Source organism: Tyto alba, unplaced genomic scaffold, assembly GCF_018691265.1.
Source record: "Tyto alba isolate M040663 unplaced genomic scaffold, T.alba_DEE_v4.0 Super-Scaffold_1, whole genome shotgun sequence".
Lineage (NCBI taxonomy): Eukaryota > Metazoa > Chordata > Aves > Strigiformes > Tytonidae > Tyto > Tyto alba.
Genome location: NW_024881261.1, coordinates 28130383 through 28157314, shown reverse-complemented (window position 1 = coordinate 28157314; position 26932 = coordinate 28130383). Strand labels below are relative to the sequence as shown.

The 26932-nt window shown below is 39.4% G+C and overlaps 1 protein-coding gene across 2 annotated transcripts; it reads right to left on the bottom strand.

The window, feature by feature from the left end:
• Window positions 1-208: 208 nt before the first annotated feature.
• On the bottom strand, window positions 209-26297 carry ANXA11 (annexin A11). 2 transcript variants are annotated; one of them, XM_042787090.1, is made up of 15 exons: window positions 26196-26297; window positions 14615-14679; window positions 13325-13433; window positions 11561-11938; window positions 10944-11031; window positions 10453-10547; window positions 9903-10016; window positions 8658-8748; window positions 8467-8546; window positions 8257-8313; window positions 7245-7338; window positions 6388-6483; window positions 3708-3766; window positions 2991-3113; window positions 209-953 (listed from the first exon to the last, which is right to left on the bottom strand). In XM_042787090.1, exons 2-15 carry the CDS (start codon window positions 14668-14670, stop codon window positions 894-896), a joined length of 1500 nt encoding a protein of 499 aa, XP_042643024.1. In that variant the 5' UTR covers window positions 14671-14679; window positions 26196-26297; the 3' UTR covers window positions 209-893. The 2 variants fall into 2 exon arrangements, with proteins under 2 accessions (XP_042643024.1, XP_032837959.1); XM_032982068.2 differs by having other exon boundaries at window positions 13325-13437; window positions 14619-14679.
• Between the last annotated feature and the right edge of the window lie 635 nt (window positions 26298-26932).

Here is a 26932-nt window from a genome sequence, read left to right as displayed (position 1 = left end):
CTACAGATTACATAATAACTACAGATTACATGTATCACATACAGGCAATTGCTCATCAACAGCACACAAGTCCCAAACTCGTCAACACAACAATTTCTGAGTAATTCTGTGGATTCAAGTAGAGAACTTCTATGGAAAAACTAAGTTACATAAACTGAGTCATCAGTCACATGTAAATCAACATGAACACCAAAAAGCACAGTCTGTAAAGAGTTAGAAGACAGAGATTTAATTTCATAATCTCTTCCTACATACATATATTTAAGGCACGATCCAAAACCTTAAAACATTAACCATGGAATCTTTACTACTGTCAACTGAACTATTTCCTTGTGACAATTGCACTAGTGAGAATGAAATGTTGAACACATCTTCCTTAAAAACAACCAAGGAAAGAAAATGGAACTTAACAAAACTTCTTTAAAACAGTCTTAACTAGACACAAAACTCAAGGCTGATCTCTCCACATATCAGGGAGCAGACTAGCATGAAACCAACTTTGCATACAATATATTTAAAACTTGCATTAAAATGGCATGTAATGTTTACACACAAAAAAACCCCACTTTTAATCATACAACTGTAATTTTTGTTCCATAAAACAAACATTATTTGAGCATAACATAAGCAGAAAAGAAATAATGACCTGTCATTCATGGATTGCTGAGAGTACTATACAGAGTCCTGAGCAGATCATACATAAGCTTGATATTAATATTTTTTTGGCATTTATTACCTACTATTTTGAACTGAAGATATATGCAATATTATCTTTTAAAATATAATTGCTTTAGGGGAAACAGGTCATTACATATTTACTTTTGCAGAAAAAAAGATGCTTTAAAGCAAAACATGAAAATAGCAGCTTCTTTAAGAAAAGCTCAGTGCTCCCTTTAGTCATTTCCACCACACAACTTGAGTAGGATTTTACGGTAGTCTCCTGAAGTATCACCCTGGAAAGAAACCCAGAAAAAGAAAAGTTGAAGACTTGAGCTTTGAAACAGAGGAAAAATAAGGGTAAGCATCCTAAACATGACATTAATGACCAAAAGAGATGAAGCCAAGACTGAAAGAAAGCAGGTGTTAACCTCTTAAAAAAAATAAAAAATTAAAAGCCTGCTAATTAGAAATCACTCTAATAGAAGTACACAGTAAGATCTGCTCCTTCTGTAACTGAAATCAAAAGTGTCCATGGAGAACGTATTTCTTTAGCAAACTAAATTTGGTATATAGGCTCAACTACTTACGTGGAAATAGTTCAGTAAAAAAAAATCTCACTGAAAAGCTGCCTTTCAGCAAAAGGGATGAAAATATGGAAAAATTAATACAGAAATCCTTTTCCTTGAAGTCAATGTGGATATTTTTCCAGGAACAGTGAGTGAAAGTTCACTCTTTATTATGTTCAAATATTAAAACCAATGCCCTAATACCGAAAGATCTAAGGGTTTTTTTTTTCCCCACAATTTAAGAACATCTCTTTCATGTTGCGGGCAGTGAAAGTCAGTATGGATGCACGCACAAACACGCAATTGATCACAAAAGGCCTGTGCTAGTTGAGTTTTGCCTGGTGCTCTAATTTGTAAAAAGCGTTCCCTGGAAGCTGCTCATTAACTAGTTTTGGTTGATGAGACTTGTCAATCCTTTTCACAGAACAGTTTCAGCTGTTGCATTTATCTCAACCTTCATCTTCAGGTATGACTGAAAAGTGTTTTGTCCTGATCAGAATTATTACAATAGTGAGAGACACTTCAGAGATCAGGATAAATCCTGTGCATGTGTGTAAAGCACAGTCCACAAAATATGAAACATTCCTGTTTATGTACACACCGAAAGGAAAGAATGTCTGTTCACGTACAAAAAAGAGATTTAAGAACTTTCTTTCCAAGGATGTTTTAGGCTTTACTTTTACAGAAATAAGTAGAGTTTACTTATGCTTAACTGTGCAGATGAATGCCCCATATTTACCGAAACCAGGTTTTGAGTAAGTTCAGCCCATTAAATGGGTATGGCCTGTTCTTGTTTCTGAATGGTAAAATTATTTTAATGCCAGATCAAAAGAGAAGGACAAAGAAAAGAACAAAAAAAAAAAAAAGAAAAAAGACACAGAGCTTTTCAACCAACATCTCACTGTTTTTTACTCGTACATTGGTGGTTACAGGGCATATAACTACTGCAGTAGGAGCACATCTTCACTCCAGAGTTACACATTTGGAAGAAGCTTCTGTTAGGTGATCCTTTGTGGAACATGGACAGAAAGACCATATACTTGCTGGCAGAAGACTCACATGAAGACTTTTTGGCACACACTACTCTTCACTGTCTTTGCAGGATTCCTCCCAACCACCACCAAGTTGCAGCCCCTCAGTGTCAAAAGCAGAGGAATAAACAGGGGCTTAACAGGTTTGGCACTTTCATTACAAGGTAAATGAAGGTGGGACCACTCATTCTCCTCCAGCTCTTATTACCCTCCCCACCAGACAGGCATCCTCTTGACTGTTGCTACAGCTGTTAATAGCAATAATAGGGTTGATCAACTGCTAAACAATCTGAATTTTAGTCTATTTCCAAAACATGCTTTCAAAAGAAAGAGGAGGCAATCTTTTAAAAGCATATTAGGAGCTATTTCAACACACACATGAGGTAGGGCACCATCGTTACTTCGTTGGAGGACTAAGTGGTTTTTACAAGATCATATACGGAGATTGGGACAGAGACCAGACTTAAGCCCTGGTTTCTGAAACCCATCTGGACCAGTTTCCATTTCCTTCCCTGTCTGTTGGCTTCCCCCGCATCTCCAGCTCATCTAGCCCCGACACAAAAGCAAGCGCTGTCTGTTCTCTGGCACGTCAGCCTCCACTCTCCTGTCAAATGCAGCAAACCAAACACAGCCAGCTACACTCAGTGCAGTTAAGAACTTTTCAGCATAAGGATCCACGTTCTGCTAGCAGAAAGGATGTCATGGCACGGAATATAAAAACTCCAAGTCTTACAGTGATGTCTGTGTAGAGGGATTTGCCATACATCCGCTTGTATTCTGCACGTATATCCAGTAGGTCAACCTCACTGCGTGATACCATGATGCGAATCAGAGTTCTGTCATTTGTTCCTGCTCCCTGAAATAAACAAAACAACAATGTAACATGTTAATAATGAGTGGAAATGCTGGACAATACAGCATTAGTAAAAAAATAAAATAAATCATCACCCCACAAGCTGCCATTTACTATCATAACCCCATTGACTTCAACAAGCTTGAACAGAATTTGGCCTATCATGCTTTAATAAATTAAACTTACTGGTAGGAAACTAACAGTCATTTCTCTGCACAAGAACAGTTAGAAAAAAGAAAAGGGGGAAGGGGGGTATCAGAGGGACAGAGGGTCAGGAAAGTTTGGTGAGTTTGTGGACTATTTATTTATTTCAGCTAGACTTCCCTACTTAAAAGATATCAATTTCGATAAGTCTTAAGCATATTTGTGTTTTACCAAGTGAAGACTTTCTTTAAGGCATAGTCGTATGCATCTCCTTGTTAAGTGGATCAAATTAGCTAGATTTTTCCAGCCTTTCATAATAATGACTGCATCTTGTTAGTCATCTGCTCACTGAAAAATCCAGTATCTTCAGCTGAATAATTCATTCCAATGAGCTGTACAAGCATTTTTTAAAAAAGGCACACTAAGTTTTTCTATCTTGTCACAGGCACCTACCTTCATAGCTTTCTGTAATCTCTCTGCAAAAAAAGCTGGCGTGTTCTTGAGGCACTTAACTGCAAAAAGAAACAGTATTGCAGAAATTAGGTATTTGTCCTCAACCAGAAATCAGTAATTTTTTAAGGTTACCCTAGATAGTCACATGTATCAAGTGTATGCTTATGTAAAATTAAACCAATGCAGCTTCTGCTCCTTCTGTTAGTCACTGAAATGATTTTTAATCCAAACAGTAGCTGCAATGAAGTTAAAAAACCTACTACACTTTATGGCTCACAGCGAACTCTTCCATCACTAGAAACCATCTAGTGTGAAGTAGCCAAAATGAATCTTTAAAGTCTAATGACCAGATTCTTGCTTATGAAGGAAAAAGAGGGGATAAGGAAGGGGCAGGAGCCTTGAAGGAACATATAGGTAGTGGTGCTCCTGGCTTTTTCCTAATTAAAGAATTTTTAGACCATGCAGTCGCAAAGGTATGATAAATTCAAGTTCTGCCCTAACACAAGTTGGGAAGCCACCTATGACAGAAACCTCACCCTTATTTTAGTTACACTTTTTTTTTAGCCACAAAGCTCACCAAGACTCCTGAAAATTTCTCTACAGTCTTAGTTTAGTAATGACTGGATTTTATATCTAATTAGCACAGTTCATTAGAAATCTGAAAGAGCAAAATCTAAACCAAAATACTCTCACGTTGATCAGGATAATGAAAGAATCCTCCATCACTCATCAGAATTAAAATCAGTATATTGATCCTATGTTAATTACCAGTAAAAAATGGCACACCCTGTGGCAAATTACACAGAAAACAAACCACACCTGACTTATATTTTACAGCACAAGAATGTATCAAAAGCAATCATGTAAAATCAATGCAGAACAAAAGGAATAAACCTAAATACCTATTTCACAGCAACACACATTCTATAGAGGAAAAACTACTTTTCTGGATAGGAAAATGTAGATGAGAGATAGCAGTTCACCACACACAATTGTCTATGATACATATCATACAATTCAAAAACGAATGACAAATGAAATGCATCCTTCTTTATCACTGTATTTTTAGCTAAAACAACACACTTGCACTTCAAGATGTTTGAAGATGTTACAGTAAGTTACCAGTTGTACAATCCAGAAAGCTTTAAAGAAAGCAAAATTAAATATTTTCAATTAGAAAACCATTTTTCCTGAAAATAAGGTTCACAGAACAAATGATGCTAATATCATTGACTGCTGTAGATATATATGTATATGTATATATACAGACATAAAAATAAACAAAACAAAAGTCTATTCAATAAAGGAGTTACTGAGTATTAAAGACAATTCTTGCTTAAAAGCCTCTTGACTCGTTTGCAAACTACAGTCCCGATTCTGAATGTGTACCTACATGGAGACCTGTCAAGTGACTGCAAAGCTTTGTGAAGACAAAGGACTTTCAAATTCTGACAGTCAGTTTCTTTACCGAGGTGATCTTTTTCTACAACCACTGGGGAATATTTATTTTCCCTAAGTTTGGATTTCTAACAATATTTTTAGAGGTGACAAATTCTGAATCCTAGAAAAGATCTGCAAATGTATCATACCAACAGAGCCGGACCCAGTTTGGGTCACAAAAAGGCCACTATAGTGACAGCCTGGCCAAGTAGAGTAAGAAAAATAGTTACATAGTTCACATATGCACAAGACAGGCATGGGAAAAAAAAAAAAAAAAAAAAAAAAAAAAAGAGGCTTTTAAAATTGATTCCCATTTTGCAAGACTTCGTTAAAAATTTCGTTGGGAAAAAAAAAAAAATCTCGCAGTTGAGCCAAATACCCTCTCCCTTCTTGTTTTCAAGTGATGCAAAGTACATTTTTCCTATTTATTTTGGTAGAGGTTTTTTTGGATTTTTTAACATCACTCTTCTGGTCACTACCATATTCAAAACCAGAAAACAACACTTTGCAAACAGCAGATCTAGATACCACAGTAAATTCACAGTAATGAACAGGAAAAAAAAATGGAGATGTAAAGAAGCAATCTTGTCTAAGGGACAAGAGACAGAAAGAGGTCCACAATTCCATCTAAAATAAACCATTCGAAATAAAATTACTGTACAATAACTTGAAGCCTTGTCCCAACCTCATGGAAACTAATGACTACCTCCCAAGGGACACTAGCAGACCTGAGTTAAGAGTCTTAACTCTTCAGAAGTATTAGAGATACTTAAAAACAAAGATTTCACAAAGCTGTAACCACAGGAAATGTGGAAAAAATAACCCCTTTGCAACTGAACCTTCTACTAAAAAGAGGTAGAGGTAACTAATTACAGGGTTAATGCCTATATTTTGCTTGATTTGAAAAGCTGTCCCAAATATTCCATTCTCACTGACAGCAGTTGGTACAAGTTCTCACTTCTTTAAAACAATGTCAAGTACAGTTAATAATTCTTTCCTCACTTTAGCATGTGAAATTTAAATTCTTCAGCTGCCTGAAGCAAAAGCTTCATCTGTCATTTTGAGGTCAATTAAGTGCCCTGCTTTACTAACCATAAGTGACTTCACAGAAAGTTCAACATAAAAAGCAGAAAACTGGAATTATTACTAAGAAGAACATCCTTAGCTGGAGTCACAGATGGCACCACCTCAGCCAGCTGCAGTGGAACACAGGGAACAAACCTGCCAAGACGACACATACCTACTGCCAGCATGCCCTTTTCCAGGTCTCCAGACATTTCACGACATATGCTTTTTTCAATGTCACGGTTACACATCCTCTGGTACTCACTGAAGACTGTTAATGGAAAACAAAGATTTCAGGAGTCAGTCTCACAAAGAGAAGTGGCACCCGTGCACGCTGGATGGCTTAATTTCAATCACACCTCTCAATCTGATACTACAGTATACTTACACAAGTTTTAATGTCTCAAAGACTAATACTATGTTGTCAACTCTACTGTTCCATTTACATGTCATCATGTTCTTTCTAGCTTGTCTAGCTCTGTCCTTATTTTTAAAGGGCTAGACCAAGAAACCACCTAGGGAAACAGTGAAAACTCTTCTAGGAAAGCTTGTGGTGTCAATAAAATTAAGAAAACATTTAGGTTCTCACACACAGACCCATCACTCTCCTCTCACATATAAGTGCACCTCAATATGTAGCATGTGTCAAAAGTTCAGTGTAGTTACTAAAACATTTCTACCACTATAGACTGATGTAACACCTGATCACTAGCAAGTAAAAGGGAAGGACTACAAGTGTCTTGTGCACACACAAGCATACAAAACGGAAACTATTATAGTTTTTCAATTCTTTTATCAGAGGAACACTTGAACAAGTATGACCTCTACCTAGCTCTGATAGTTAAGAAAGATGATCATCATGTTCAGCTCTTGTGTGCCCTTTTCCCTCAGCAGAATTCACCCTGCTTTTCACTAAGGTATCATTAGATTCATTTTACAGATAGGGGTAATTCAGGTACAGACTGGTGCTGTACATTTTTATCATTAAAGACAACAGAATCAAGTTACTGTTTACGTAGAGGACACCATTACCTGCTCGTAGGTGGGCCCTGCTTCTTGCACACAGAATGGCATTGAATTTGGATTCATCTGTTCCTAGACGGTTCTCTCCAGCTGCATATAGCTCCTAAACACAGAATGGAATTCACACTTCATTAGTCAGAAAAGCAGTCAGGCTGAAAAGCTGAGTTACAGATCTGCTTCCTTACAGCCTCTCCCCTCCTTTTATACTTATTTCTTAGTCTATGTACTGCTGGAAAACAGGAGCAAGCAATAAATAGCAACCAGTTCTAACCTTCCTACAACATGCTATGCTTGCAGTCTTCCTAGCTTACTGATGCATAAGTGCTCAAACACAAGAGCTCCAGATTAGTAAAGGAAGGAAAATCGTTAAAAATGTACCTGGAAATTGTCCTTCCTAAAAGGATTTGGATCTAACTTTTCTTCCTACGCCTCTAAGTATGTTCAGGGATGTTCTTGTCTTTTGGCTAAGGCACACTGTGTAGAATGCTAATTACATTACTACATATACAACAGTAGTGTGCTGAAATGATCCAGTTTTTCTCTTTGCTATGTGGTGAAATGGAACGTGCAAAAAAAGTAACAGGGCAAGAGTTACTAGGTCCAACTGCCTTATTTGCTGCAAAACCCCAGAGTTCCTTAAATAACAGGCAAAGGCTAATGCAGGTTTTGAATAGATTAAAATTTAATCCAAACACATATGACCTCAAATCTCTTTGGACCATTCCCTTAATAAGCAGCACAACAGAGTCATCCAACACCTGGAAAAGCCAGAGAGTTGACAGAATAAGAGATAAAAAAACCCCTGTGGACTCTATTCCCAAGAGTTTCATGTCTGTAAGGGAGCTACATGGCTCTAATGCTCTGTCAGGACTTTTCATATCACTTCCATCCACTGAAACATAAGCACTACATCAGGAGAAGTCACAAGGTGTCCAAAACTGAGAGTAATCAGAAACCACACAGTCAAATTTCAGTGTATTGAGATAACTATACTTAGAATTGATGAAGAATTTTTACTGACCTGCACATCTTTCTGGACAAGAGACATGTCAACAGTTGTACTTTCATTCCTGTTTCCCTGAAAGAATTTGAAGATACAAAAGTGTTACTGGTGAGCTTATAAAAAACAAAACAAACCAAAACAAACAATCAACCCCACAAACAAATAAACAACACAATCCTACAAACACACACACAAAACCCAGACTCCAAAATCCCAGCATGCAAGTACCTGAGCAAGTGAAATTAAAAGCCTCTGAAAGTGTCCAGACGTGTCACTTTTTATTGCTTCCTCCAGAGTTTTCTTGAATTCTGGAAGAGACACAGTCCTGGATCATCATACACCCCTGCTCATTTCCTAAATTCATATTGTCAGTCAGTGATTAAGGAAGACAGTTCTGATGAAACTGTAACAAATCTAACCTGCTTTATAGACTCTGTTGAGTTCCTGAATATGCTCATTACTGCGAGAGGCTAAAATTTCAATGAGACAATTTTCATCTGTGCCAACACCCTACAACAAAGCATAAGGAGAGAACACACTCTTCAGATTCTCATCTTACTTCTACAGCCTAGTATAAAAGAAATATAATAAAATTTTAGAATAAAATATAATTCAGAATATCATCTTGTTATAGGAGAAGTCAAAGCAAGTGGTTTAAGTGCTCCTTATAACACATTTCCAAGACACAGACACATACTAAAGATACAAATTAAACAGATAATTAAAATAATTATGAAAATAAAATTTCATTTCAAAATGTTATCCTTCACAACATATTTTAGGCTTATTAAGAATCAATTTTTTTTATGATTAAAGACTAATTTGTTAAATCTAATAGGTAATTTTCATTAACTAATAGATAGCAGTTTCAATTACAATACAGCTAATATTATTTCATCCTCCTAGCTACTTAAAAACTGTGGCCAAAGAACACATAAATATATTACTGACTCAGTAATGGAAATATTTATTTCATCTTCATTTAAACATTGTCTTGACATACAAATGTTTGACCTGTTTTTGTTTTAAAAACCTGATTGTTTATAAAACAGTCTGATTGAATTAAAGAGAAAGTACATAATAATTCCGTAATATTTTAGAAAAGGTTCAGCATGGGCTAGGAAAATACACTTTTGAGATGAGGGCAAAGATAAAAAGAATATACACCCTGACCAAAATCTTTATGAACCTAATTTGCTGAACTAATATTGAACGTTGAGTGCAAAGTCACTGGAAACTAAGTTGAGCAGTTTTCTCATCAGTTCTACCACAGCTCAAAGCAAAATCCCAGAGACAAAGGGCTCCATGCAGTACCTAGCTTAGAGGAGAGCTGCCTCAGTGGCTTACTCAAGACTATGTAATAAATGAACTGCAGAGACGGTTAGAACTCAATCTCGGCCTTTTTTTGTTTGTATTTATTCATTAATATATGTTTGCTACAAGATAAACCTATTAAATAGTCTTTACCTTTAACCTATGGGAATAATATTTCTCAATTTTACTGTCATATACCTCCAAAAAAAATGGAGTACAGATCAAACAGTGGGTTGAATATCTGGATGGAGAAGAGGGAATGTAAGTTCAAGCTTTTAAAAATGACTACCGAAATTTTTATCAGCTCAAATATTTCCTCTATCTTATAAATTTGTATCTCCTACACAAACCTTTATAGCCTCCTTGATTTCATAAGCATCAAACATGACAGGTGTCTTCATCATTGCTAAGATTGTCCTCTCAAAGTTACCTGATAGCTCAGACTTGAGATCCTTGATCAAATCCTAATGAGAAGCAAAAAGAATAAAAAAACGCATAAAGACCCAAACTGACAAATGTAAGCACCAAAATTGTGGAGTTTAATTAGAATTCTTTATGCATATGCATCAATAATCTATCTTAAAAGTAAAGCTACTTCTCTTAACACTAAAACCATTATAATGTAACATGCACATTTAGGCAGTGAAGGTCCAACTTAATAGACTGAACAGGCCAGAGTCAAAGTAACCATTTAGCAGAGAAACTGCTTTATACATTTCATCCGAAACACAGCACGAAAAAGTCAAGAGAGGGTAAAAGCAGAACCCTTAAGAGGCTACTACCGAAAACCATCTTCCCCCTAAGCAACCACTAGTCTTTTTTTCCAAACACTAAGTCATCTGACTTCCAGTGAAGGAATGTAGGCTCTTCTTCTTTCTTCTGTTCTCATGACGTATTTACCTTTCCATAAGCTGTTTTGAAGGACAGGATGATCTGCTGCCGTTGCTTGTTTGAACGACTTCCAAGACAATCGATGATAGCCTGCTCATCGGTTCCTGTACATGCACACAGACACCACAGAATGAGCATGCATGTCATGTGAGGACTCAACTTTTTGTTTCCATTTGGTCCTATCTTTTTAAACCCAACCGAAGGACATGTATGCCTTTAATTCGTCTACACTATCTCTTCTTGTCTACGACCACAAAACTTGAAGCTTCACTCCCAATCACAGAGTAAGAATACAAAACAAAAAAATACAAAACAAATCAAACACCAAACTCATGATGTTGTTTATGCCTACGTGAACTTCCAACGATTTTTCTGATAACCAAGGACAACCACATGTGAACTAGTCCACTCAGTACACATCTAACAATGAAGAAAGACCAGTGCTGAATCAAATCTGCAATTCCACTTTTAATTGAAACATAAATCCACAAACTGCTCACCAAATCCTTTCATAGCCTTCCTTAAGACTTCTGCATCCTTCAGAGGGTCAAATCCCGGGGCATCGGTGACCGTACCTCGGTTTCCATGCTAAAATAAGACCAAGTTGAGTTACATAGTAGTGTTAGTCAGTAAAAGACTATGTTTTACTAAGGAAAGATGACCTCTGTTACAAATTTTCTTTTTGTTAGAAAAGTAACAGAGAAAACTCAAAAAAAAAAAACATATCAAACAATTTGTTCATTTCTATACCCAAATTATGAGAAAATGCAAGGTCAAGAAGGTTCACCGATATTAAATCTGCTGACCAGTTAATAAAGGTCTGATGAAACAGTATATACAATTAGCAATACTTTGTTAAGTTAGGAAGGGCAAATTTCATTAAATTTGAATTCATGTCACATCTTTCTTCAGGGATAATGTGGTAAAACACCATTTGTTTCAGTCATATGAAGCTATATTGCTTGCATTTGGAAAGGATCCATATCTGTCTTCAGTCAAACTTCTTTTCATGACATTCTTTTCAATTTTATGGTCAGTTTACTTTTCTATACACAAAGAAAATGTAGAGAACATATACTTAGTCACATCCCAAAACAAAAACACTGAATGTTCTTACTGTTAGAGGAGAGACCATAGGCCCTGTAGTTCCTGAGTAAGAGGGCATAGATGGATTCACAGCGGGGCCTGGTGGATAATTTGGCATGGGCTGCTGCCCTGGATAAGATGCTGGTGGTTGTCCTGGATAGCTCATGGGCTGCTGACCAGGGGGTGGTGTGGGCTGGCCTGGCATAGGGCCACCTGGGTATCCTGGGTAGGCTGGCATTCCTGATGGTGGATTTCCTCCAGGTGGAGGATACCCTCCGTAAGAAGGCTGTTGTCCTGATGGAGGTTGCCCAAAGCCACCTGGAGGGACTGGGGGATAACCTCCAGGTGGTGAAGGATATATGCCTTGTGGTACATTTGTCCCTCCAAAGGTTCCTGCCAGGCTGGATGCCTGCAATGTCAATAAAGAAAGAGGTAGCAAGGTGTACAAACAGTTGAGTTTCAGTAACATGCTTAATACAATACAACCTCCCTCCCCACCAACACAGACATGTGGTTCTGCATCCACAAAAACTCTGAAATAACCACGTCTTACTAGCAAGCAAGATGGAAAAAAAAAACAACTTTATTTGATTGGCTCTTGCTTTACTGTAATCACCCAGCTGCCATACATCAAGATGCAGAGCCAACAGACACGTACCTGCCACTGCATCCAGCATTATACACCACTCACACAGAAGAGCACCAATATCCATGCACCTCTTATTCTAAAAACTTGCACCAACTAATCCCAGCAACACAAACCTATGCCTATCCCCTCTCTGTCCATGGCTGCCTTACATGACCACAGCATCACCTGAGCACAGGGCTTTACTACGAGCAACCTCTGGCAGTTTTATGATGCACTAGATGCATTAGTAGTTTACAACTAGCAAGAGTTTCTGGACTACATTTGGAAAGGCATCCGCAGAAGCTGCCACAAAGATACTCCACTCCACATGCAGTATGATCTTCCCAGGTGACACACTCAGACCCTCTTCTACAGAGGAACCAGAAGAACTGACATTTGTTGACATTAGTGTTCTCAGGAGCTAGTTGCTGTGGATATTGCTATGTGCACACTAGGTAGTTTGTTGCTCATTTTGACCACTGGCTGCCAAATCAGTTCATTTAATCATTGCCTCAGCAAGGCATCCATAATGTAAAGGTCTTCCTACAAACTGTGCATTCGTTATGTAGCATAACAGATTTCTGAAGACTAACTTGTCAGAAGTGTCACTCCTACTCTATGCAAAAATAAATAAATAACATTGGAAATGTCTGCATCTTCTTCAATCAATGTAAAAGGTTTTCACTGCCATCTGTTAAGCATCAGTGCTTGTAAGAGACAGCTGATCCCACATTTTTTTCAGTGATGAGTAATTGATACATCAAATTGCACAGCCTTGTTCCTTATTCAGACTGGCCAAAATCCAGGTAATATGCAAAATCTGGACTGTTTGCCCATGTGAATATATTAACAGTGGATACTCAGTGTTAATAGTCTGTTCCCCTATTCCTCTGCACAGAAAAAAAACAAGTTATTTTGCTTTTACGTCCATGACTTCTGAAGTTAGGCTCTTAAATCAACATTTAACTAGTGGTGTGCTCTCCAAAAATAAGTAATAGCTTGCAGTAACCATCTTCTTCAATAGATGATATTGAACACTCAACACCTGGACAGACCACACAGAAAGGCACAGAACTCAAGTGATAAACTTCTCAGTGGCAATGCCAGAAACACATTTTTGCACTTAAGGAAGTCACAGTAAAACACATTAGATGAAAACAAACTCACCATTCCAGCCATGTAGTTGGGATTGAACTGACTGGCATAGCCAGCCACGTTTTCTAGACCAATTGGAGGTGGATTTGAAGGTGGATAAGCAGCACCACCCCAAGGAGTGCTACCTAAAATCAAACATAGCTGTGCTGAAACAAGAAACTACACATTTTTAAACTTATCCCTTGCTACTTACATTTCTAATGCAATGTCTGTTCCAACACTAGCAGTTTGGGAGGAGGAAAATCAACTGAAGAGGTGCAGGGTAGCAGTGCAATTATGATATAAAGAGAAGACACACTGGATATTTCTAATCACATTCGTTATTGTTGAATCTGTAAGTTCTCATTTAAAATATCTCTAAACATATCTGAAGGTTAACACTCAAGAGTTAATACTGTAAACACTAGAGTAGTTTCTCTTAAACTACAAAGTTGACTGGGTATTCCAGTAGGAAAATATTGTTAATTCCTTTTAGGTTGCTAGTATAAGAGATGTCTACAGAGCATGCTGCAGTACATTCAACAGCTACCCAAGTCACAAAACTGGGCTGCAGTACAGTCTTGTCTGCATAGCAATCTAAGCTAGAATATTCTGCTGGGAGCAGAAGTAGGATTTATCCTCCCAGGCTATCTTGGCTTCTCACTGTACACTGCTTCCCCTTCCTGAGTTAGCTTGCTTAACTCCACATTTCACCATACCCATATGACTCCAGTCCTCTCTTTCTGGCAACAACACCAACAACAGTAAAGTTCATTACTAACAGCTATAAAGTTTACCCTGATACCAAGCAGTAGTTACAGATGTCATCAGCTTCATATTATTATAATTTATATCCTTTTTAACAGCCCTCTGCCTTCCATATACAACTATCTGCCTAAGAACAGTAAATTAGGGATGATGTCATAATTAAAGCCCTAGCCCTAGTTTTTTGTGGGATATGATTTTAAATTGTGTGACTGGTTTCTCCCTGTACTCATTTTTCTCACCAGCTGCCTTCAAGACTCAGTACTGACTGGATGCTGTTCCCTGATATTTATTGATTTTGGTCAAATTATGACCATCTCCTAGTGCTGTGTGCTTCATTTGAGATGAATGAAAATGGACCTTATACGAGCACATGGTAGAACACCCATATTATATAAATCAGAATTCCCAGCCAAGATAAAATAGGACTTAACAAGAGAGCACAGAAAGCTTCAGTGAGTCAAGAAAACCCTCCAGAGTCTTGTTGTTTGTCCATGGCACCTTTCCCCTCCAGACAGAACCACCACTGCCTCTTAATGTTTACTTCATCTAAACAACTTACCTGGAGCTGCTGGTGGATATCCACCCGCTGTGGGATAGCCAGGGTAACTCATTGCAAAGATCTGAAAAGTATATGTGATACAGTTATTTTCTGTAATGCTTCACTAATTACACCACATAAAATTAACAGGCGATATGTTTGCAGTTGCCAGTTACCAATACTTAGACATAAACTGCACAAATCACACAGGCTTTTCCATGGGAAACCTGTTCCCACTTCCTTTTGCTGGACCAATAAACATGTTCAGATATCTAAGCAGTTGTAGAGTCACTCCTAAGTCTATTTTTCTTACTTGTTTCAGTTACTACTTACTGCTCACTTTGTCTATTATGCTGTTAAGGACACGTTAATAGAAAATTTTTACTTTATCGCACTATTAAAATCTCTAGAAGTTTGCAACCGATACAAAACAGTCTTACTAATCAAGAGTAGAAAACCATCTGACAAACAAGCCAAGTCTTCAAGTGAGTAACTGTATGGGAAATGTTAGATGGTATTTAAATGCAAACGTCTGCAGAAGTGCAAGGTCAGAATAAGAAGCAGAAGGGATACACCTCATGCTTACAGCATTGCCATAAAATATGAAGGGTTTACTGAAAGGATAAGATCACTAGAACAAATTGCAAGTTGATAGTGCCTCTGTCAGCGCAAAAGTGTGCAGTCATTAGCTGTCCAAAACAGAAGCGGAGGTCAAAAAGGAAGGACACCTATATGAAGGACAAAATGAAAGTGATTTTCAAGAATACAAAAAGCCTTAAACAGAACAACTATCAGGAAGAATGGTGAAAGTAACTCAAGCAGCTTGTTCCAGGTGAAGAAAATACCCACAATCAGTTTTAACTTTTTCAAGGGTACTTTTAGTGACAATTCCCAGTCTATTTTTAAACTGCTGTGCAAACAGTATCACTTTCTTTTCCCTAAAGCACTGCCTTTTGCATTTGCCGTGTTTTGGATTTCAGCTGTTGAGTTTTATTTTGGGTTTTGTTTGGCTTGGGGGGGTGGTGCTGTTTTTGTGGAATTGTTTTCATTTTGCATAATCATGTTAACTTCCCATTCTGGTTTGCATGGCTCTTTTGCACAGCAGCAGTGGAATGGAAAAACACCTTTTTCTTTTTTTTTAAAAAAAAAATAGGAAAATATCATTAGGGAATCTTCAATTTATTTAAGAACTGTTTGGAATTCATGCACTCATTTAAATTTAACTAGAGGAAAATGAACTAGCAGGAATTACAAAAAACAGAGCAACCTATAAGTTATAACCCTACCTTATCTCTACACCAGTGTGTAAAGAGTCTAACAGACTCAACAAATAAGTGAACACAGTTTTTCAGCACTAGAAAAAGCCTGTTTACCAGGAAATCTATGAAGGATGACTAACTGGAAAAAAATTATTTTTGTGCATGCAAATGCAAGTACTACCCTATAATTTGCACCGTTTGTTCACCCTCCATCCCCTCTAGAAATACAAGTGCAAGGTGGGGTCAGCCAGGGGTATAACCATTAACCCACCCTTACTCCCTTTTCCTCTAGGATGGGTGTAACAGAGTTAACAATTCACCCAGCTTCACACACTAAGAAACCAAGCAGGACCCACAGCCAGAAAACCTGCTGTCGTTTTCCAGAAACAGGCTTTGAAAGGTCTGGGGAAGTCAAAGCCACCCACAACCATCACGGCCCAATTCTGCATATTCAATTATAAGAATAGACTATAGATTAGCTAGTATGACACCGTTTATAACCTGACTATATCTCATGGGTAAAGGCTCACAGAAATTTTTACCTTGTATCAGATCCTTATTAAATGCTCTCTGTAACATGGTAAATGTGTTTTCCACATCCCCTTCAGCCTTGGTTTGCAATGAGATCTTTCACCGCAGTGCTATATAGGAGTTTTGGAATACCTTAGATACGAAGGCTGCTACAGCTGAAAAGACAAGTTTTTGACTCTACAAGAACTTTTCTACATGACTAGGCTCTATGTAATTTTTCATTTTATATGCAAACACAGTGCAGAAGACCTACAGCACCAAATCTGACATACAATTACTGTGCAATATACATAAGAGGGCACAAACTCCACATACAGCAGTCATCAGTGAGATCAAGTTTATTTTTCCATGTGTGCCCAATGCATATGCAACATTAAGATCTGGTCCCTATCTGTGTCCCTTTTTAGTGCTAGAAGCTAAATCTTGGAAGAAGGTCTCTCTCACGGTCATCCATGCAGTTCAGGAAAATAATGGATTTTTATCTTTGAATATTCACTGATGCTAAATAAATAGCATAAAAGTATGGCAGCAGCTGCATGGGTGTTTTTCAACACTCTAGAGAGACAGTATTCCAGCCTGAACATCTTCAAAATGCCAGCGTTCTTCACTGCAACTTTACAGAACTCTATAAAGCTGAACACTTTATTAAAGTAGATGCAAATTCAGGTTATAAAGTACATTCAAAGAGCACTCGCAAGATATTACTATCCCAAGGGAACAATAACTACTGGAGGCAATGCCTGCTGTTACCCATACAAAGAGTGTTAAGACCCCAAGCTCATGAGGCCAAAGGCAGAAATTCAACATTTCTGATTAGAGCTGAAAGAAAAACACCTATTCTCCTCCGCTGCTGGAAAAAGGGAAGGCAGCTTCCTTCCTCCTGGCGCTACGCCATGCTCTACCAGCCTGCACACAGGCGTGTTTGATTGCTGGAGGGAGCTGCCAGGGCCCAGCCACAGGTTGGGACGGCATAAGCAGTGGCAGGGAGCTGCACAGTGCGCTGCCTGCCCTGCCCACGCTGCCAGCTCCACTCCACTGCTGCCCCAGGGAAGCCAGGGTGCATGGAAGTAGAGAAAGGCCAGCCAAAAACAAAAAAAAAAACCCAACCAAATGAGAAGGAAGACTGGCACTTCAGAGCCTTGCTATGTAAGTAATTGGCTTTATGTAATAAAACATTGCCATGGTACTAAAATGAGAAAGAACAATTGTTACTCAAGTGACTCAAAAAACAAATAAAAAACCCACAACCCAGATTCTTTGTGTTCATAATGCTTATTAGTCAACATGTACATTTCTTATATATAAATTATTACAGCATTGAAATGTATTTTTTTGCCTCATGTGCAACCATAATTTATATTTTTTTTTAATTTATCTTTAGCTTCATGTGTAAAGACAATAATGGCAGGATACTCCCAAAAAAATGATAAGATGTCTTTTCAATATAGCTTTAGGCTTGGGTATTTTTTTGTGGTAAAGGGTGGGGAGCAATGGGATAGGCGTTTTTCTTAGCAGGGTTGTTTGCTTGCTTTTAATCCTACATGGAATGTTCCTTTCAAATGGAAAGAAAATTAAAAGAGCCTTTTGACAATTAAAGCTGACCTTGAGAAATAATGCTAGCTTCATTAGCAATCTGAAAAAAATGTTACTCTCTATATATAGAATTGTTCCTCTTGCTTCTTTTGAACACTTCAATTATCCCAGACACTTCCAAAGGGAATTTTTCCCATACTGGTTTGATTTCAGGCAAGCTAGATCCACAAACACACTGACTTCTCACATTCAAAAACTTTCCTGATCACCACCTTTTCTATACTTCATCGAGTCTCTGTTGGCCACTTCTCTAACTTCGCAAGTATATACCCCTCTAACTTAACTTTCCCAACCAATCCTACAACCTTGCCTCCATTTAATCTTCTAAGCCCGTCTTCCCAAATTTCTTCTGCTACAACCACAATATTTTACTAAAATTATTACTGATGAGCAGAACTTGCCTGCTGACGATAAAGCAGTGACAGAGGCCAGGGAACAGAAGATGTAGAATTCCACCCTGCTATACAAATACTGTGTGGGAGGATACAGAAACAGCAAGGTCTGTGTTTGCTCAGCCATAAAGGAAGTAGTGCAAGAGGAGGAAAGAAATCCAAACCACCAAACCACACACATAAAGAGGGAGTGCCTTGAGGAAACTACAGAACAAATACTGCTAAGACTCACTCCCCATTCCCAGTGTTCGCCCTGAAAGTCCACCTCAAAACTCTAAATAAAGACCTGAGGTTTTACTCATGCCGTGGACATCTCTACCTCACTTCACACAGTAAGCCATGAACCACTCAGACTCTCGGGCATTTTCCTGCTGCTTTGGCAAAGCTAAAAGGGAACAGACCTGTTCATAAATGATTAAATCTGTGATATATTTTCAATGAGAATCCTGAAAATACGCTCCTCTAAGACACAGCACAGCCGAAAAGGACTATAACTGGAGATAATGATAACAAAAATACAAATTACACAACGATGACAGAAGAATAACATTTTAGGGCTGCCAGAAAACTTCTGTTTCAAGGTGCAATAGAAATAAGCATTCATACTCATTCCTGAAATTCATTTAGCGGCTGCTGTTCAGGCTTCAGCTACACCAAGGTCCAGTAACTTGAGGGCAAAAAAAGAAGGAAAAGACCATGACTTATATTTGTTCAAAATAATTTGTTTAATTACACCTGTTTCCCAGGGAACACCAAATAAAGTTAAACCCTTGGCCTTTACTCCTCCTTCAGGTTAATTACCAGGATGTTGTACAAAAGGCTGCCCAAAGCCATAAATTACAGAACCTCCTCTGAGACTGATCCCTGATTGTGAAACCAGCAGAACAGAATTTATCACCTTACAATATGCTGTGGATTTTCATCAGGGGTGAGCCGAGGCATCCACCACTGTGCTTTTGCAAGACAAGGATGAGCCACAGTCAGCATCATAGTAGCTAACCGCCATTTTACCAGCCTGAACAAGATTTATCTTTGACTTATGTACTGCAGCACAGAAGTTGTTCTCTCCTGTACCAGGTATATTTTTCACCCTGACAAATAAAAAGCCCTGTAATTTGGTTTTCCATTAAGTCTTCTGTGTATGTGACTCCCTGTCTAGCCTTCCTTTCACTACAAAAAAACCCCTAATTTAGTAGGACAGGTTTCCCTTCCAACAGGTCTTAATGTAGCTGACTGAGTTCATGCCATCCAAAACTCAGGAAACCTCTTTCACACAGAACCTATGACTCATAAATTGCCTTTAGGAACCTTTACTGGTCTTAATCCAAAAATATGTATTTGAAGAGTACTCACACATCATCCATTTACTACAAAAAGATGTTTCCTTAAAAAAAACCCACAACCCACAGCTCTGAATAGACAGTGAAACAGAAACAAATTCAAATAGGGTTTTTAAAACTCTACATTTGAACTGCATGCTAGTGTTACAAGCCAGGAGCACTGCCGGTTTTGTTGAACCTTCTAATTCAGTATCATCATTATTATTACAGAAATACTTTATTGAAAGATAATCTACCATTTTTTGACCTGCTGGGGTAAATGGAGGGCAGGCGGAATTGGAGGGGGGGGAGCATCAGAAAGGTAGCACTGACAAGGCTTAGTCAAAATAAGGTAGAGCAGAAGGGAGATGCTAAGTCCAAAGAATGGCTGAATGGGAAGATGGACCCATAAATCACAACCGAGCTGCAAAAACATTAAATAAGAACATTCATGTAACTGACAGTTTTCAGTGACAGTAGCATAAACCACAACGTTACAGCCATACTACTGCAGGAGATGCTAACACAAGGTGATTGTGTCATGGATTCTGGACAAAAGTGCAAATATTTGCACTTCCAATTCTCAAACCTCTAGCAACAAGAAGTTAAATTTCAAAACTACTGATCATAATTTAAATTACATATAAGATTAGCCCACTTCAAATATTTTATACTGTTAAACACTACTTGAAGAGTAATTTGAACAGCATTAGAAACACTCCACGCAATAACAGAGAATGCATGAGAGTATATGACCAAAGTAAGATTCTCCAAGATAGTGAAACAACTGCTTTGATGGTACCTGCACCAGTACTGACTTTGTATTTCACAGAATAACTTAGGCTAAAAGGGACCTCTGGGATCATCTAGTCCACCAGGAATTTCCCAGATGACTCAGTCTGACCTACAACTAGTACCTCTTATTGCTTGCTTTTATTGGCTAGTGACAAAACAAAGCAAAAACGACACCACATTCAACTAAGACCTGAGGACCGCAAAGGATAATTCTGATGTAACAGGTAACTCATTCTATGACAAAGTTCTGTAAACACCTAGTAACAATAACCAGCATCTGCTGTGCCACAGGATCAAATAGGGACCAAAAGCTCCAATAACCAGCTCCCTTATCTCCATGACACAGGCTCACCTCAGCTTGAGCATACTCTCCTCTTGCTGATACATCTCCTTGATGACTCAAGGCCCACATCCTTCACAGAGGGTCAAAATTGGAAAGAGCAAGTAGGCCAACCTCATACTCTGGCTGCCCGCAGAACCAGGTCTGCTGGCAATGTAATGCCATTCACCAGTACTGAACCCCAGAGATGGCAAGTGGTTGAACAGAAAGAAACACGCTCTGTGCTTTGTTTTACGGAGCTTTGTTTTAGCGCTTCAAACAGCAGACAGCAGGGGAGAGGGGAAAAGATAGTATAACGTTACCACTCAGTGGCAGTATTTCACCATCGTGAAGATCCTGGTTATGTAACTAAACATTTATTCCCCCAGCATACAGGTTTATTCAGCAAATGTGACTCTTCTGGGAAGATCACATACTTCTTTGGGTTTATACATCAGTCCCTACATATATACTCTTAAGGCAACAAAGCCCAAAGAACTGAATTGAACTGCATGGACATGCAGCAAAAACATGAGTTAATTTCAGGAGGTCAACTTTCCTTTGGCTTCCTACTCTGCCCCAATCCAAGTGTTTCCTTCTGTAGCACAATCTTGCCATGTTCTCTTTGGAATATTTACAATACAGACAGTCGAAACGTAAATGACAATACAGATAAAGACACTTTCCTAACAACACAACAAGAAAGAAATAATACCAAAATAGGTTTATGAGATGTTTAAAGAAATAATAGAATGACATTGTTCTATTTCAAACTCATAACATGTCATATAAAATAATTTGTTGCCAAAAAATTCATGCTATAAATAGTCTGAATTATGTTCTCAACTGACTAATGCCTCAGCAATTTATACTCATCTATTTTAAGTTCCACTATGCAAGAACAAATTCTTACATCATCAATGCAAGTCAGAGTATGGTAAATACCAATTACTCCATTTCACAAAGTATACTCTGTGGGAAATCCTACAGAACTAAAGCAGTAGTGTTAACATTCAGTACTTTAAAACTGTTACTAGAAAAATACCTAATTGTTCATTTCACACCACTGATTTTTAATTAGCTGCTGTGCCCAAGCCCGAAGCGCAGAGCCAGAAAGTGGCCCTGCTGCAAAAGCAGAGGGCTCCAGAGTTCCCCTGCCCTGCGAGGCACCAGGAACAAAAGGACGGCTGAAGTTTATCATTAGGTCCTCTGCCAGTGCTTCCTACATTTACATTGTTCTGGCTGTAGAAGAAGCCAGGTAACACCAAGCTGTTCGGGTGACAACTCCACGAAGAAAGGCACACTTAGAGGACCTGCACTGCATCGTAAAGAGCTGTATGGATGTATCCTACGCTGCGTGCAAAACAACTGTGCTCTGCATCAATCTGACAGCCTTGGGACTCAGCAGCTGAAAAACAAGTAAAAAGGACCTTGCAAATATGTTAACTTTTTCTTAAAGGTGACAGCCTTCACACTTTCTAGACACATAAGTGCATAAACACACAGCTGTGCAGAAATACTAAGTTATTGCTCGTCTGTAAGCAAATGGACACACGTTGTTCATTCCTGACTATAAGGAAATACTGATTTTCAGCTGATCAACTACTTCTTTACAGGAATTGACTTACTCAAGAACAAACCAATTTAGTATAGTAAACCAGAGAGCCAGGTATTTCACAGCAACCATAAAAAAGCAAAGTTAAAAGAAAGAAAGACTATGGCCTTCAAATCTAGTCTGCACATGGGATCAGCAAACTTTAGTCCTTACAACTTTTTCAGTAATAAGAAGTAACTTTTCCCCCCTAAAGCCTAACATTTGTAAAATACATTTATTCTCCCACCTAATGGAAAACTGAGCATTTTTAAAGCACTGTCACGTGCAGCCAATAACCCATTATTTGGACTACAGATAGGTGCAATGTTTACAGAATAAATGCAATTTTCAAAGCTTATATTTGTTCTTCTCCAGCAACAAACAGTGAAAGGGATATTCACACTATCTGCTTTAGTCACCTTATGCATCTAATTCAGAGCAACTTGCTAGTCCAAACTTAGAAATCTAACATGCTTTTTTACCCAGGTGAGAGGTTTCTGGGAAAGTGAGCTAGATGCATAAATTAATCACAACAGGTATCGCTTTACACACACATTTGACTGAATGGCTATAGTGGGGTTTAGCACAAACAGAGGCCTTGCAAAGATTTAAAACTCATTTGGATCTTTAATATGGGATTAATTTGGTTGGCAGTTCTTAAGCCTGCCAGAAGTTGGAATCCAAAAGCATGAATCGGAGGCCCACCTCTCCTAATGATGAAATGAGTACTAATTAATGGCTCCAAAGAAGGAAGGCAACTGTGAAGTCCAGTGCTTGCTCAAGACAACTGAGCTAAAGCTAGAACAGAGCAACCCATCAGTGACACTTTCCCAATGCCCTCAGAAAGAAAACACTCACACTTTGTAGGAAAAATAAAAAAAAAGCAGCTTTTAACCTTCTCTAAGACAGTATCTTCGCTCTCAAACCAACAATGCATAAGGAAAAAAAGGAAGCAATGTCTGGGAAGGACTTCTTTTAATTTCTTTGTATATCTTACAAAACAATATTGCTGCCAATCAGACAGCACAGTGACATTCTGCACTGCAGAGGGAACAGGCAGGTAGCAGGACTGTGTGGTTCGTGTTTGTTTTTAAAAAAAACTACATGAAGCCTATTCAGTCTAAGTTCCTACAATGTAACGATTAGCATCACTCAGCATCTATGACAGCTGAACAGTACGGATACAATTTCACACATACACACAAAAAACAGCTGCTAGGCATAGGCAGGATGGCTTCCTTGGTCATCGCAAGCACATAAAAAAAATCATCTCTTTGAAGGACAGCAGCAAGTCCCCACTCTGACCCATAACTGACTGTAGGCCTGCCCTAACCAGGATCTAATCACCTATCAAGACTGTGTAGCGAGCTCTGATAAAATCTGGAACAAACAGGGAGCAACAACAGAAGTAATACACTGTAAATACTTACTGCTACCCTTTGGCTTACCTCTCTACCACCTGCGGTACTGCATTACATTCTTCCCAGCTTGGGGAACTGCCTGAAGGAAATTCAGCATTTACATCAAACACACCTGCTTTCAAATAAGCTGGCAACAGCAAAAGCAAAGGGACCACCTCAGCTTCGGTGCATGACAACTCAAGTTTCAAATGGGTGAAAAGTGTTGCTCACGGGAGCATAAAGGTGCAGCCTTTTTTTGCTTTTTCTAAAAAAAAGCTTTTTCTACCTTCTTCAAAAGCAACTTAAAACAAAAGCCACTACATGCAGCTGACAGGTTTCCATCCTTATTTCCAACACTTTATATAATATTATTTTAAAATATATCCAATAAGAAGGACGTTTCAAGGTAGCAAACATAAACATATGAAATGGAATAAATTACATTGGTACTGTTCCTCAATTATATACTTAATTCAAGGGAAGCCTCTAACTGCAGTTTGCAGCTGACAGAGATATTTCTATGGACGATTACACAAAGCTTTGGCTAAAAATAAAACAAACTTTCAATTTGTTAAAATGGGCTGCTATTTCTGTAGCCACCATTAAGCCATCTGCTTTTTTTTACATCTCTGCTTTAAGTATAGCGTCGTTCTTTTATCCCTAGATCGCTATCACAGAACTAAGATAGGCTCTATCTTAGCTCTGATGAATGCAATGTTCTTGAACAGACCCTCTCGATGCTCCACCTTCAGAAACTTGCCAGAGGTCTAGGAAACAACATCTCCTGTAACCTTCAAACCAAACAGACTTCTTGGCTTGATGTTCCGTAGTAGATCAGATTGTGTTTTAAGTTGCTATCTATCGCTACAGTCTTCACAATGATTTTTTCTTTAATATATTGTATTGACTACATAAATTCCTCCATAAAATAGCTCCATTCCACTACGGTTTGGTTATATTTTTTAGTAACTTTTGACATTCCACAGATTTTCCAGTCTGACAATTTGAAACTTCCAAGGACTATACAGAACAAGCTAAAGAAGTGACATAGCCTATGAATGAGTGTAATGACTACCCCAAAAATTTTAAGTCGAGATTCAAAGAGATGTTTTGGCTCCTAACCTCATACTGAGGTCAGGCAAGAGAGAGGTACATAAATATAATTGTTGACATAGACATTAAATCAGTAGGCCCTTCAAAATTTTGCTGAATCTGTATTATATATGGTGCTTTGGGGGGCAGGGGGAAGAAGAAGTCACAAGTGGGGGCAGAGGCACTTTCAGGAAGAAGAGATTCAGCAAAAATGCAGCGGGGATCCAGCCACAGGCAAAATGGTGAGCAATGCCCAGAGCAAGTTCTCTGCTCCAACAGTGTGAGGAAAGCAGTCCACATGACTCTTACAGCAGCTCTAAAATCAGGAAATTATCAAAATAGCCAAGCTGTGGGGAAGGCATTCATGCACTCAAGCTTTATAGCAGCCCTACACTAGCACTGCTTTTGTACTGTTTTTGATGTTACCGTGCATGTTCCAGCACAGGTGTGTGTAATTAGCTCCTTCATCAAAACACACTGCACAGCACTCTTTCCTCTTGTCAGTCTGTTTTCTCTCCACACCTTCACCTCAGTCTTTCTGCTCCAGTGCATCCATTCCTATTTTTGGCTGAGCTGCTTTCCATGCTTCTGCCACTCCCTTCAGAAGATTTCTCCCTCGACTGTTCCTCCTTATCAGGAAGGAACTTCCAGGAACTCCCATTAATCTGATAAACAAGGAAAATATATCCCGAGAAGATACTCCTCACATCCAGAAACAGTATGGGGACAGGGCAAAACTCTGCTTTTCCAAATATTGAGATATTTATGCTGTTTTCTGTCTTTCTTACACAAGGTATAGCAAGAGTTTAAGAGCTTCTATTTTAAGCTACTTTAAGCACACGTAGCGTAAGAAAAAGTAAAGTACATTACAAGAAGTCTGCAGAAAGGGACGTTTGGTTAAAAAAAGCCTTGTGTAACGGCTCTGACGACTTCCATCTTAAGCTGCTTCCTCTTGTTAACCATACGCATCAAAACCAAAAGTGAGGATACAGGCAAAGTACCGAACAGCAAGAGCAAAACACCCCTTTCCCTCCGAAACCACCTCGTTTGCCTATGAAACAAGAGCAGCTTTCTACGATCCGCGGAGCTGCTGCGGGCCCCGGCCTCCCCCTACGCCAGCTCCCGGGCCGCTGTCTGTCTGTCTGTCTGTCTGTCACCCCGGGCGCGCCACAGCTCCCACCGCCCGGTCCAGCGGAGGCGAGTTACCCCCCACCCCAGGGCCACCGACCCGGCCCCACGGCCCAGGCTGGCACTCGTCCCCCTCGGCCCGGCCCGGCCCGGCGCGTCCCGGGGGCCGCTCCTACCGCGGGTCCCAGGGAGCTGCTGCGGCCGCCGCCCCTGCTGCCGGCTCGCTGGCTCTGCGAGGCGGGGCCCTGGCCCGGGCCCGCCGGGAGAGGCAGGAGGAGGAGCTGCGGCGGCCGCGGCTCCTTCTGCCCGCCCCGCTGCGAGGGAGGGCCGGGGGCGGGGCAGCGCCAGGCGAGCCGGGGCGGTGGGGACGGTGGCGGCTGCGGCGGGGCCCCGGTCCGGCGCCGGGCCTGTGGTGTGGGGCAGCCGGCCGCGGCCCCTGAGGCCTGCGCCCCGCGGGGAGGCCGTGGGCAGGGCGGCTGCTGGCTGGGAACGGGTTGGAGAGTTCCACAAAACAGGTTTGACGAAAAGGGCATTTCCAGCGAGAGGTCCGTTTCGTAAAAAAAAAAAACAAAAAACCAAAAAAACAAAAAAAACCACCAACCAACCCAAAAACAAACAAACAAACACACCAAAAAAAAAAAAAAAACCACGAAAAAACAAACAGGAAAAAAAGAAGTAACGCCGCCCATCACGTGGGCAGCCTGGCTTTTCCCCTGCGAGATACCATCTCCCGGGGGACTGGGTGGCACAAAACCAAATCAAGGAAGTTACAATCCAAGTCAAGGTTGTCAGTGTAACATCGGATTTAAATCCAGAAACTGATTTCTTTCACCAGGAGTACCTAAAACATTCAGAAAACATGTTTTCCAGGCAAAGTGGGACAGAAACCTAGGGGTTTTTGCGTATAATGCAC